General features: G+C 42.1%; 1 protein-coding gene across 2 annotated transcripts in view; it reads left to right on the top strand.

The window, feature by feature from the left end:
• The window catches only part of st5 (suppression of tumorigenicity 5), a 45,553-nt gene that overhangs the window by 17,373 nt on the left and 15,923 nt on the right, over positions 1 to 12,257 (top strand). For both annotated transcript variants that reach the window (XM_022765354.1, XM_022765353.1), the window contains exons 3-11: positions 422 to 1,705; positions 3,293 to 3,438; positions 7,495 to 7,616; positions 8,563 to 8,778; positions 9,179 to 9,275; positions 9,448 to 9,492; positions 9,930 to 10,114; positions 11,104 to 11,213; positions 11,860 to 11,929. In XM_022765354.1, coding sequence (XP_022621075.1) covers positions 422 to 1,705; positions 3,293 to 3,438; positions 7,495 to 7,616; positions 8,563 to 8,778; positions 9,179 to 9,275; positions 9,448 to 9,492; positions 9,930 to 10,114; positions 11,104 to 11,213; positions 11,860 to 11,929 — 2,275 coding nt within the window. The remainder of the gene's footprint in view (positions 1 to 421; positions 1,706 to 3,292; positions 3,439 to 7,494; positions 7,617 to 8,562; positions 8,779 to 9,178; positions 9,276 to 9,447; positions 9,493 to 9,929; positions 10,115 to 11,103; positions 11,214 to 11,859; positions 11,930 to 12,257) is intronic.

The raw sequence follows: 12,257 nt of genomic DNA, 5'->3' as shown, positions 1-12,257 counted from the left end.
ATAAATTGTGCTTTCTGTGTGAGGTCCACGGTGATTCTCCTCAAGTTATTTTGATGAAGTGGAAAAATCCACAGTGGCATTTTAATGTAGTCTGTATTTCCTTTGGCCTTTATTTTAATCCCATGCTGCCAAAGACAGAATACTTTCCTGCGGTTATTCTAAATAAGTGGCTCAGGTTTTCATTCTGCCTTTGATCTTTGAAGTAAAGTCAAACCTTTCAGCTGATTCTTTAAAGTTTTCACCCATCTGTTCCACATAGAGTTTATGTTACTTTTCATGCTGCAGGGTTGAGTGGATTTGTTGACAGCTCTTATTATTTGCCTTTTTTATTAATAGCCTGAAATGTTTTTTTTTTGTTTGTTTGTTTGTTAAATCGAAATGTGCACAGTTAATGTTCACACCTTTCTTTGTCTTGTTTCAGGTGCCAGTCTACATCGCCGTGTCCTGTTCTCTCTGCCAGCCAGGGGCAGAGCCAGCAGCCACTCCTCAGCGACAGTGAGAACTCTGGGAAGCAGAGTAGGTACGTCCGCACTGACGGCAGGTTCCTGGTACGTGCTGGCTGGAACAGCAAGACAGCTAGCCTGTGCAGCGGTGCCTCTCTCACAGGTGACACTGACTCCCGCGGCTGTCTCACCAAGTCAAAGAGCATCAGCTGCCTGGACAACAGGCTCTCCATCTATAAACCCCCCGTCCAAACCAAGTGCTGTCAGGAAAGTCAGGGTGCCCAGGAACAGAAGGACAAACAAGGGGATTTCTCTCCGGGAGATGGACTTAACGGTAGGCCACTGAGCTGGAGCACACTCTCACTGGGACCGTCCTCTAACCAAAGCCACAAGCGCACACTCTCCCTCACCCGTTCAGTAGCAGGTGTTCCCTCCACTGCAATCCGCAAAAAGATCTCAGAATGGGAGTGCAGAAGGGTGGCTCTGCCTAGGATGAGCTTGTGTCTGGATAAAAGAGGAGGAGAGCGTGTAGGGGGCAGCGAGGGCTGCCCGAGCCTGCTCTCTTCTCCCTGTAGTGAGAAGACTTTTGACTTTAAGGGGGTTCGCAGGATGAGCACAGCATTCTCTGAATGCTCCTACACAGAGACGGAGGAAGAGGAAGGAGTTTCAGACAAAGATGGCCTAGGTCGCTTCCAGAAAAGGATAGGTAAGTCAGAGTCCTCAGGAACATTTGTACGTTCCCTGTCTGCTCGGAAAGAGACATCAGCAGTCCTCAACAGGATACAAAAGATAGAGCAAGCCCTGAAGGAGAATCCCAGCCCAGCCCCTCCACGTTATCTGAGTAATTGCTATGCTCCAGACAAGGCAAGACAAAAGTCTTTTATGATAGGTGACGACTTTGACAGTACATGCACCAGTAAGCGCAGCAGCATTTGCTCAGTGGCCACTGAGCCAGATACTGCTTTGGTGCCTGATAAGCTCTCTAAACTCAGACAAAGATTTAGTGTGAGCTCAGCCAGGTCTGAGAGCCCAGAACCACCCAGTCAACAGACCTCTGTTGGCACACCAGTAAACCCCTTACCTAAACCCAAACGCACTTTCGAGTATGACGCCAAACAGGACCAGAAGGGCGTTTTGCCAGCCAATGGACTACCTCCAAACAGAGCCTCCGAGTCTCCTCCGCCTCTGCCCTCCACCCCGGCACCCAGCATGACACGAGCGCCAAAGACCAAGGGGAGCACCCCTGCGAGAATCCAGGACAGGTGAGAATATCAGTGTGCTTGTGTCTGTCCTTTAACTCAGATGAAAATACACAATAGCTTTGAAGGTCAGCTCAAGCAGAGTGGGCGGTATCAGTTTGTTTCCTGCATTCTCAGACAGTAAAACGTGTGTCATTTCTCTCGACCCCCCCATCGGTGGTAAACATTCAAACAGTATGTACAAGAGATGCTACTTCTGGGTGCAATATATGACCAACTGTTACTGTAAAGCTTGGGTGTTTGTGGTACAGTGATTCTATACGCAGCATCTGTATCGACGCCAATACAGGTTGCCAACTCAGTTTTAATGCCTTGTGTTACCTTACATAAAAATGATGAGGTACAGGAGACTGTATGAGGAGCGAAAAAGTTGCATTGGTGCACTACTATTTGGTGCTATGAGGAGTTTTGAAAAGTTTTTAGCGTGTCTGAAGGGCTTGTGAGGAATTTGGAGTGTTTGCTTTGTTAGTGTTGTAGTTTAACAAGTTACTGATCAGTGATCAGTAACTCTACTCTGATTTGTTTTTAGTTAAATCTGAAGTGTGGATCAGTGTTGAATCAGTTGTCATGTTTCCCAGAATTGAAGAATAATAATATTTTTCACTTCAGGTAAATAGCACCATAGGTTACGATGAGGTTAATGCCTACTGGATATCAATGATAAAAGCAGCTCATGCTAAAAATAACTGATGTATTGTATAGAAATGTCTGATAGCTTCTTTCCAGAAATTCATGTTGGTCTATAAAAAGATCTGGTAATTTAAACCCACACAAATCTACAGTATTTACTTACTCAAGAAGAAACTCGCTCGTACTTTGCCTGTAACTGACAACACTCTGAATCTGGTTAATGTAGTCTACTGTTTATCTTTTTTAATTATTGACTTATAGCTCTCAGAATCAGAAATCCTCAGTTTTTTTTTTTGTGTGAGGGTGGGGCCTCTCCAGATTGCCCCTATGTGAAATGGGGATGAAATCCTTAAACAATCTTCCCTCGGACTCTGTGTTTAACATTCCTGTGGCTCTAGCAATTTCAGACCAAGTTTAAAAGCCACAAGCTGTCGATGGCGCGACATGACTGTAGATCCCTGCACTAATGTAGCTCAAGTTCCTCTGTGCTGCCTTGACATGTGATGTGTACCTTACATTGTACAAAGAACACGGAAATAGTAAGATATCTGCATGTTTACTTGTGACTTCTCAGGAATTTCCTTGTGATTTGAGCACATTTGGATCATGATGTTTCTCTTTTTTTCTGTATTTTATAATTAGTACTTCTGATTTAAGGCTTTTGGGGGATAAGACAGTGGTCTGGACATGTGTTTATAACCACTAGAAGTATCTTCACCACCTGTCCAGCCTTTCTCTGTTTCCAGATGGCAAGTGGAGACTGTTAGAAGTAAAACTGTCTGTCTGGACTATTTTTAAAAGCATCTGGATTTTTTCTGTCTACTCTTATCTGTCTACCTTCTTTTAGGCAGACACTGAATTGAATCTTACTGATTCTTTCTCTTTATAATTTTGTCTGTGCAACTATGCAACAGTCTTTCTCCATCTTGGTCTGTTTTGACTTGCTTTGTTTATTTCTAGAGAATCGTGTGAGTCGGAGGATGCTACCAGTCTACCATCTTCATATCCATCCTCACCTACAGAGAATGGCGCACTGACCACAGACACACGGAGTCGGCCCAGTTCCAAAAGCACTTTAGAGGAGAATGCCTATGAGGACATAGTGGGTAAGCACACTGGTTCACTGGCTTTGAAAACAGGAGAGATTCATTTCACTCACTGGTTTCTGTCTGACCAGGATCACTCTTGGATGCAGTTTAGAGCCGAAATGATGAGCCAGTTAATTAACTGATCGATCTTCAGAAAATGAATTGGCAACTCAAATGAAATTTGATTAATCATATGTCACTTTTAAGGATAAAAATGACAAGAAAGCTTCTTGAATGTGAATATTTAGTAGTTTTCCAATTCTCCGCTATGACAGTAAACTGAATATCTTTGTGTTTTGGATTGCTGGTCAGACAAAACAACATGTAAATGTCCACTTGGACTTTGGGAAACTGTGGTTGGACACTTTTCACCATTTTCTGACATTTTATGGACCAAACAATGACTCAGTGAATCAAGAAAACGAAACGAAAATAATTGTTACTGATGGCACCAAAAGAGTTCAACTCATACCAAGGAAATCATTTGAATTTGATCATTAGTTATAAGCGAGACAGTGGCAGTAAGTTAGTAATCTTCGATACCGATGGAGCATTAAAGCTATCTCAGGTGAAACTCTGCAGCACTGAGAGTTTGCAGTGAACAGATTTTGTATTTATGACGATGTACTTTCATCTCTTTGCACATGTAATGGAATGTTTATAATAAATCAACAGTATCGACACCCGCATTAAAGTAAAAGTGATATTCCCCTGTATCAGAGGATATGTGTTGGTTTGTGTTCAGAACTTTGTGTGAAGAGTAAATGCAAACATTGCATTGGTATTGTGAATGCAGATGTTTTAGTGATAATATGACGATGATAGCCCCTGTGCAGCATGGCATATTGTAATAAGATTGTGAGGTTAACTCCTCCTCCTGCAGCTGCCTCATGTTGAGGTGTGGGGTGCAGAAACAGTCTCAATGTGGGAGCAAGTCAATAAACACTCCTGGACATAAGATCAATAGATAAAGTGGTTGTATGTGTTGCATTTTACTATAATGATTGTCTGGTTGTCTACATATTTCACACTGCTGTCCTGTTCTCTACTGACAGTAAAGCATTGCAAGCCTCTTAGTGACACGTTTCTCACTGTAAACAGGATCAACCCAGAACTTCTCTGAGATAATGTGTGTATGAAATGCTGCACATAGTTTAGAGCCAAATTCCTTTCCACTAGCAAATGACCCCAGGCCTTCTGCCCAGTCCAGTTGCCAGCTCCCCCAGTGCATACTTAATGCTGTGGAAATGTGTGTCAGTGTGAGTATAGTCTCATGATGAAGCTTGGATTTCAGATGCAGTTTAAAGTTTTCACACTCTGAAATATTTTTCATGATAAATGCTTAGTGTTGACCAAATAAGGGCTGATTTTTTTTTATCTGCCAGTATTAAATTACAAGTGGCCATGTTGTTCTTGAGTCAGTCATCAGTGTGCTCATAAGCTTTTTTTTTTTTAAGCTGAGGATGTGCAGTAGTCTCAGAGAGAGCGTCAGGGCATGACTGATTTTCATGTGAATCCCAACAAAGCCCCCATTGTTCATGCAGCACTGTGAATATGGAGTTTGCAAGTCGGAGATGCACTTTTAGCCAATCTCTGTTTGTTCCTGACACAGACATTGTCTTTGAGTGAGTTTGAAATTGCTCCAGCTATTTTCAAACAAAAGCTTTAAAACTGAAGACCTAACGGAGGAGGGCAGTTTCCACCACCACTACGCTGTGGTTTTACAGGTCAGATGATCTATTTGAGAAGCAGCCACAGCAGCAGGAAATAAGCCATGTTTTGGTCCCTCTGTGCCCTTATTTTTAACAAGCATCTCATACAGACAACCCCACATATTTTCTGAACTCCAAGAGGACATCTTGGCTTCCTAAGCTTGGAAGCTCTTGGGAGGACATTCACTTGTGCCTTTTGGCACCTGCACTTGATGTTAGACGTTTACCTTAAAAGTGGAAATTTGTGACCAGTGCTACAGTGTTACTACAATTACATGGAAAATTGTGATACTAAGCGACTGTTGTAAGTGCTTTTACCAAGTGTATGTGATTGATGGAGTGCCAGTGAGTTATCTGTTTACAGACTGATGAATCACAACCTGTGCACCAGTGATGCTATGATTCATCTGTTTGCATCATCGAGTGTGTTACGTTTACTGTCAGGTGTTGTCTGCTCTTAGTTGTGGGAATTAATCTGGGCGACTGGTGTATTTAATGAGTAATTCAAGTTCTAATCAAGTTACACTTCTACATACAGCTGTACACACAGTTGGACCTATGATTTTGTTATTCTTAGGTGTAAAACATGCCAAAAATACAATGCATTTCTCCCTCATAATTCCTCCAGTGTGGTTACAAGCAGACTAGATTCATGACTGACACACTGTGTGGTTTGTGGTGCTGCCAGATGTTCTTCCAAAACTGTAACCTGTGTTTTGAGTGGGTGAGCAGTGCCACTACACTGTGGCTTGTCCACTTTACAGATAATCTGATACTGACACTGTTGGTATAGTTTATTCTGTGCCTCGCCCTGCCCAGAGAGTCCATTGTGTACACAGAAATGTACAATCACAGTGTGCAGCCGAGGTGTGTCCCCTCCCGGTATAATACTCTGTGTCTGGGAGTGTGTTAGAGAGAGATGTGGATGTTAGTAATCAGAGGAGTAGATTAGTACCCTCCAGTACGTAAGCAGCTATATAGACATATCATTTTCCCAGCAGGCTCTCATTACAGTATTGCTTCGGTTTAATGGGGTAGCAGCACAACATGGGGTGAGACTAAGCCCTCTTATTCTGTTCCTAAGTTTTAATGATGCACAGAAAATCACTCCAGTAAGCTAATTTACTGTGTGACACAGCATAACGCTCTAAAGATCCCTGGCAGTGTCTGTCAGCGGCATATGTGTGCATGGGTTTGTGTATTTACCCCAGACAGGTTCAATAATTAACCCTAAAATAGATAACAGAACAAAGCTCTGCTTGTAGGTTAATCTTCAATGTTTTTAAAATACTCACTCACTGTTTGAGAAGCGGAGTTCATCGGGTTTTCCACTGATGTACTCAGGAAGAAGGAACCCAGCTACCAAATAGATTTTTGTTCTTTCCCTCTCTGCTGACAGATAACGCTGCTTTTCTTTCTTTTAAAAGTTCCTCTCATGCATTTCGACGCCATCTGGCTCTGTTTTTATTCTTCACTGTGGTTTCTTCACTTTCTCACAACCTTTTTTCAGACCCTGCCAAAAAGCTATTCTCAGAGCACATGTCTGAATAGACATGGACTGTGGTGTTACACAAGTTTTCGCTTTATTGAAGTTGGCCTTCTGCCAGGTGACATCAGAGAGAGCAGTGCCGTGTAATGTTCCCTTTCTTTCCTTTTCTGCTATCATTTGCTGACTGAAGTAGAGCAGTAACAGTCTGTGCTTGTTGTAACTTCTTGAAATAAAGGGTGGCATTTTTTTAAATGAATGACAATTAATTGAAAATTGAGACCCCCGGTAAGAGAATGAACTATCCTTTTTAAACCTTAATGCTTTTGCTTTATTTGCAGTTCCACAATATGTTTTCATTTTCCATATCCAAATATATACTTGAGTGAAATAGAAAAAATATGTCTTGCAAATGTTATTATAATTACATTTTTGTGCATGAAAATTTAACTCTTCACATTATTTGAATAATTTTATCACCAGAATAAAAGTTTAAGAAGATGACCCTCCTCTCCATCTCTTACAGCAGACAGTTTGCATGCCTGGACAGTGACTCATCAGCAGTGCTGTGTCCAGAAGTTTCAGCTGGGCCCACTGGGGCCTGCGCGGCCCAGTGCCAACAGTAACTGTTTTGAAAAAAGGGAGTCCACTTGAGCCAGCTGGGAGTGACCTCTGACTTACCTTTCATGACTCATCTCTTCTCAGACTAACCATACGGAGGCCCTCTTGTGCACTCTGACACCTTTTACCGCCCTCTTTTTACCCTTTTTGACCCCACAGCGTCGTGTGTCTTGTGTCGGAAAACAGCATGTCCATGGACAGATGCTAGCTGATATTATATTTGAACTATATTGACCATTTACTTCATCCCTACAGAGAAGGAGAACCCATATGAGGACGTTGACCTGAAGCGGAAGAGTTTGGGTCGGAAGTCTTGCCTGTTGGAGAGCAACAGATCTTGGACCACCATGGACAGGAAGCTGAGCTCTCCACCTCAGGTAAGTCATAAGCCTGCTGGGATCAGCAGCACTGTCAGTAGACATAATAGAGATGTTTTCTCGTGGTAATGTGAATCCCCTCACTATGTGCCAGTGCTGAATACTGGACAAGATCTTTTCAAGAAACTCACACCTCATTTGTGGCGCTACAGGAAACAGTTTGATATGTTTAGACCTGGTGATGTTTCACAGAAAGGCACATCTGCAGATTTAGCTTCCTCTCCTCAATGCTCAAGCACTTGTCTCACTAAACAAAGTGAGGACACCCATGGTTACTCTCGGTAACAACAAGTTTGGTTTAATACTCCAGCAAACTCCTAGTGAAGTGTCTCTGTCAGGAATACAACAGAGCAACTGCTGTATCTGTTTACAGTGCAGCCAAACAAATCTGTGTTGTTTTGATAAAATCATGAATTATACTGTTTTCTGCACAAAACTGCAGGGTACAGTAAAGTTACTTTTCTGAGGAGTTAGAGGTGTGCAGTCTGTCGGCTGTGACTGTTCCTTCTAGTTCAATTACCCCTTTTTGTGGATGTATTTTTGATGACTTGTCACTGTCAGTGCTAACCTCTGGAACAAATACATTGCGCGTCCAGTGAGTGCTTCACAATAAAAGTCACCTTGTGTTCCCTTGGTTGAACAATGAAATGAAATTAGAAACATTAAGATTGAATTTCCTTCATCGTTTCCTGTGAATCCCTCATTCTTTGGAAGGCAATTTGAATCCAGCGCAAGAATGGTGGCCCCCAGCATTATCAATGAACTACAATGTATAAAGAGATAATTACCTCAAAAATTAGGTTTGAGTTCATGAATATCTTGATGATTATAACTTAAAGGGAAATATCTTGTGTTAATGCACTTTGATAACGATTTATAAAACCCTAAAAATAAATGAATGAAATGTAATAAACCTTCCATATTCTTTTTTTTTTTCTCTGACTAGTTGCCTTCTAAACCCAGTAGCCAGTCCCTACGCCTTACTGGTCCGAGCGACAGGAAGAGCCACCGGATGTCACAGTTATCCAAGCGCTACAGCCATGATGAAATGCTGCTTCTCCCTCAGATGGGTGTATCATCTTCACCTTGTGGCCTGCTGGATGATAGCCTCTGTAGCACCAGTGATACCCTTGCTTCACACAGGCACTGGAGGATCCCCAAGGTACACATTGCTAGATCCTACTCAAACGCCTACACTAAGTCCAAGCAGATCTCTGGCTGTGTTCTCTGTCCTTTCCTGCTTCACAGACCTGCTCAGGTTTCTAAGTCATAGTCAGAGCAGCTCTGGATCACTGGTAATTCCTCAGTTTGGAAAAGATGTTTTCAAAACACATTGCCTCGATGCATGTAATTACTGCATGGGTTTCAGCCCTCGTGGTGCCTTTTCTCAAGAACTCTCCTTGAAGCTTTTCAGTTTTCTTTTTCAGCAACCCTTAAAGCACGTATGCATTGTTTTACACTGTTACTTTTGGCAAGGTATACCCACTACTTCCTCTATACTTAGAATCAAAAAAACAAAACTTCAGATCCCCAACAGAGAATTTCCTCTTGCCTGATTACAGCTGGTCCAGAGGATTAACTCCATTTACTGCACTAAACGTGGGAAGAAGAGGCTGAAGAAGCTGTCCATGTCAAATGTTGAGACTGCATCTCTGAGAGGTAAGGGCTCTCTGTATTCCCTTTATCCGCGTGCCAGAAAAGTGAGTAAATATTTGCGTATTAGCCACCCACATAGAGTTATCACTGTGCCCCTCTCATCACATAAGCATGTTTGTGAAATTGCCCTTTGACCCGTAGAAAATCTTCTTGTCTGTCTCATGTCTGCCTCCAGATGACAACAGTGAGAGTGAGAGCGACTCTGATGACAGGTTCAAAGGTGAGCGTCCATTTGCAGGGGTGATGTGCTACACTTCTGCTAGCTGTGAACTTTTTCTCTGTGCTGTTCTTCTCTGTGCTGTTTTTCTCAGTGCTTGTGCAACAGCTTCCCAGTTTTGGATGTAACAATGTGACCCGCGTTGACCGGACAGACCACAGAATTGTAATTTGCCATATGCACGGATTATCAGGAGACCACACAACATTTATCATGTCTAGATTCAATGACAGGAATGAATACTGATGAGATTTAGTGATGTTTTCTCTCTGTTTTGGACGCTTCTGTGGCGTCAGTAAAAATGAATTGCACCAATACGTACATTTCCCAACTGGCTGAAGGTTAATACCCTATGAACCTTAGATTTACATACTGAAGTGGAATTTGTAGTTTTGTTTAGACAATGAATTTTATTTATTAATGCTCCCTTTCCTCCTCAGCTCACACCCAGAGGCTGTTGAAACTGCAGTCCATCCTTCGTCGGGCCCCTAGCTACCGCACACTGGAGCTGCAGCTCATTGAGTGGCAGGAGAGAGAGCTCTTTGAGTATTTTGTGGTCGTTTCACTAAAAAAGAAACCCAGCAAAAACTCCTATTCCCCAGAGGTTACCTACCAGTTCCCCAAGGTAAAAGCATGAAAGTCATAACCTGCTGCGAATCCTCTCACCGTTTACACCTGGCATAACAAGAATCCTCAGTGACTGAATTATTTTCACATGGGTTAAAAAGTCCATGTGGCAGTCCATTTAAGGACCTCACCATTGGTTTTAAGTGTTTTAGCTGTTTTCTTATGCTCATGATAGTCAGAGCTGCATTATTATCAGTGTTGAAAGCCTCTGACAGCAGGAACTGATTTTAAAAAAACACTTGCTGTAGTGTGTTAATCTGTCCAGGTGACTGTGACAAAGATGCAAAGACAGTAGCATTTAAAACTTGTTTGACATAGTTAATATTGTCTGGACAATTGGAGGTGATGATGGAGATAAACTGTTGATTTTCAGTTTTCACAAGCAAATGTAATCCAGTTAAGTCATATTTAGACAGTCTGTAAGATGGACGGATAAAGCTTGTTAGAACAAGAGCTCATTATGTATTATAGGATTTTCAGAGTTTTACCACTGTGAGCTTTTAGTCAGGGATTCCTGCAGAAGTGTGTATACTGGAAATCATGTTGCATTAGTGTTTGCTTTTAAAATAGAAATTGATATTTCTGTGAGCTTTTCACACATGATTGTGCAGGTTGTCTACAATTTCATGTTGTTCGGGCAATTAAGATTCATAACATAGAGCCTGGGGAGTCTTGGGAGTCTGTTTACAGTTAAAAATGACCAGAATCCATTTATGTGGCAGGGACGTGTTGTTATTTATTGTTATTTAACTTTTGGTTCAGCAGACGTGTCCCCTGGGAGAGTGGTACATCTCAGCCAGCCAGGCGAAACACTCTGTTGTTGAGTTAATGAGGACTGGAGGGGGCAAAGGTTTAACCTTGTATGGGAGAAATGATAGTCTGGTCATTTACTGGTCAGACTCACATTCATGTGGATCTGGAAAAAGAAGGAGAGAGTTATCTGAAAGAGAAGAAGCTGACTGAAACGCCTCTTCTCTCCTCTCACAGCTAGAGAGGCCCACCAAGCAGATGAGGGAGGCAGAACAGAGGCTCAAAGCCATTCCTCAGTTCTGTTTCCCGGATGCAAAAGACTGGAGTCCTGTCTCTGAGTACAACAGGTATGACCAACAATCCTCTGCGTACAGTGTCAACTCCTTATAACTAACTGGTCTATTAACGGTGGACTCCTGCAATTACACAAAGTTGGGGAACTCGTGAGAGGCCTGGTTAAAAAATATAGTATAGTCAAATCAAAATAGCGAAGGCCAAGATATCTTTACCTTTAGTCCCTAGAATGAATCAGAAAACATAGGATTTATCCTACACTTCCCATGAAGCAAACCATATCATTAAGGTTGTTTTCTCTGTCTTCCAAGTTCTCTGACTTCTGATTTTCCATTCAACCTTTTTGTGATCACATCACACGGTATCAGTTGTTGGCAGATATGTAAATTAAGGTTTAGAGGGAACATATATTTACTGTCATAGTTAACAGAAATAACTACTGTCCAAAACTGAATTTTTTGAGACTGTGTTATCATTAATAATTTATCAACACGGCTTATTGTTGTGATTATCTTTCAAACACCTCCACCCTTGTTGCTGGCATTTAGAATAAAATCTTTCATAAATTCTGCCAGACCCAACAGAAATTCTGTGCCTTATGTTTTTTATTCTAATATGTTTGCGTATGTGCAGTTGACTACACGTGTGTGTGCGCCTTTGTGTCCATTCTCATGTGTACACATTTGTTTTTTGCTGCAGCGAGACCTTCTCCTTCATGCTGACGGGAGAGGACGGCAGCAGGAGGTTTGGGTACTGCAGACGCCTGCTGGTAAGCCACTGGTTAACTCTCCATCCTCTGCTCCCTGTTCACACCCTGCTGAGCCCTGTTTGTTGTGACTGAGCTTTTTATGTGACCATGTGATACTGTTTCCCTGTGGAGCATGACCATCCACTGTGGCAGCAGGAAAGAGATCATATTGACAAAAAAAAAGGGGGGGAACCTTGTGTTAAAACGTTATTTATGGTTTATGTATAGTTTTCTTTTTTTTTAAAAAAAGGCACACACAACATCCACTCACTCATTATTATAGCAGCTGATCAGCATGATGGTCCAGGGACCTGTCATCCTTTTGTTGTTGTTCAAGTTTGCACAGGAA

This window comes from Seriola dumerili, unplaced genomic scaffold (assembly GCF_002260705.1).
Source record: "Seriola dumerili isolate Sdu_G_001 unplaced genomic scaffold, Sdu_1.0 BDQW01000674.1, whole genome shotgun sequence".
Lineage (NCBI taxonomy): Eukaryota > Metazoa > Chordata > Actinopteri > Carangiformes > Carangidae > Seriola > Seriola dumerili.
Note: the sequence above shows the minus strand (reverse complement) of the source record. Positions and strands in the feature narration are given on the sequence as shown.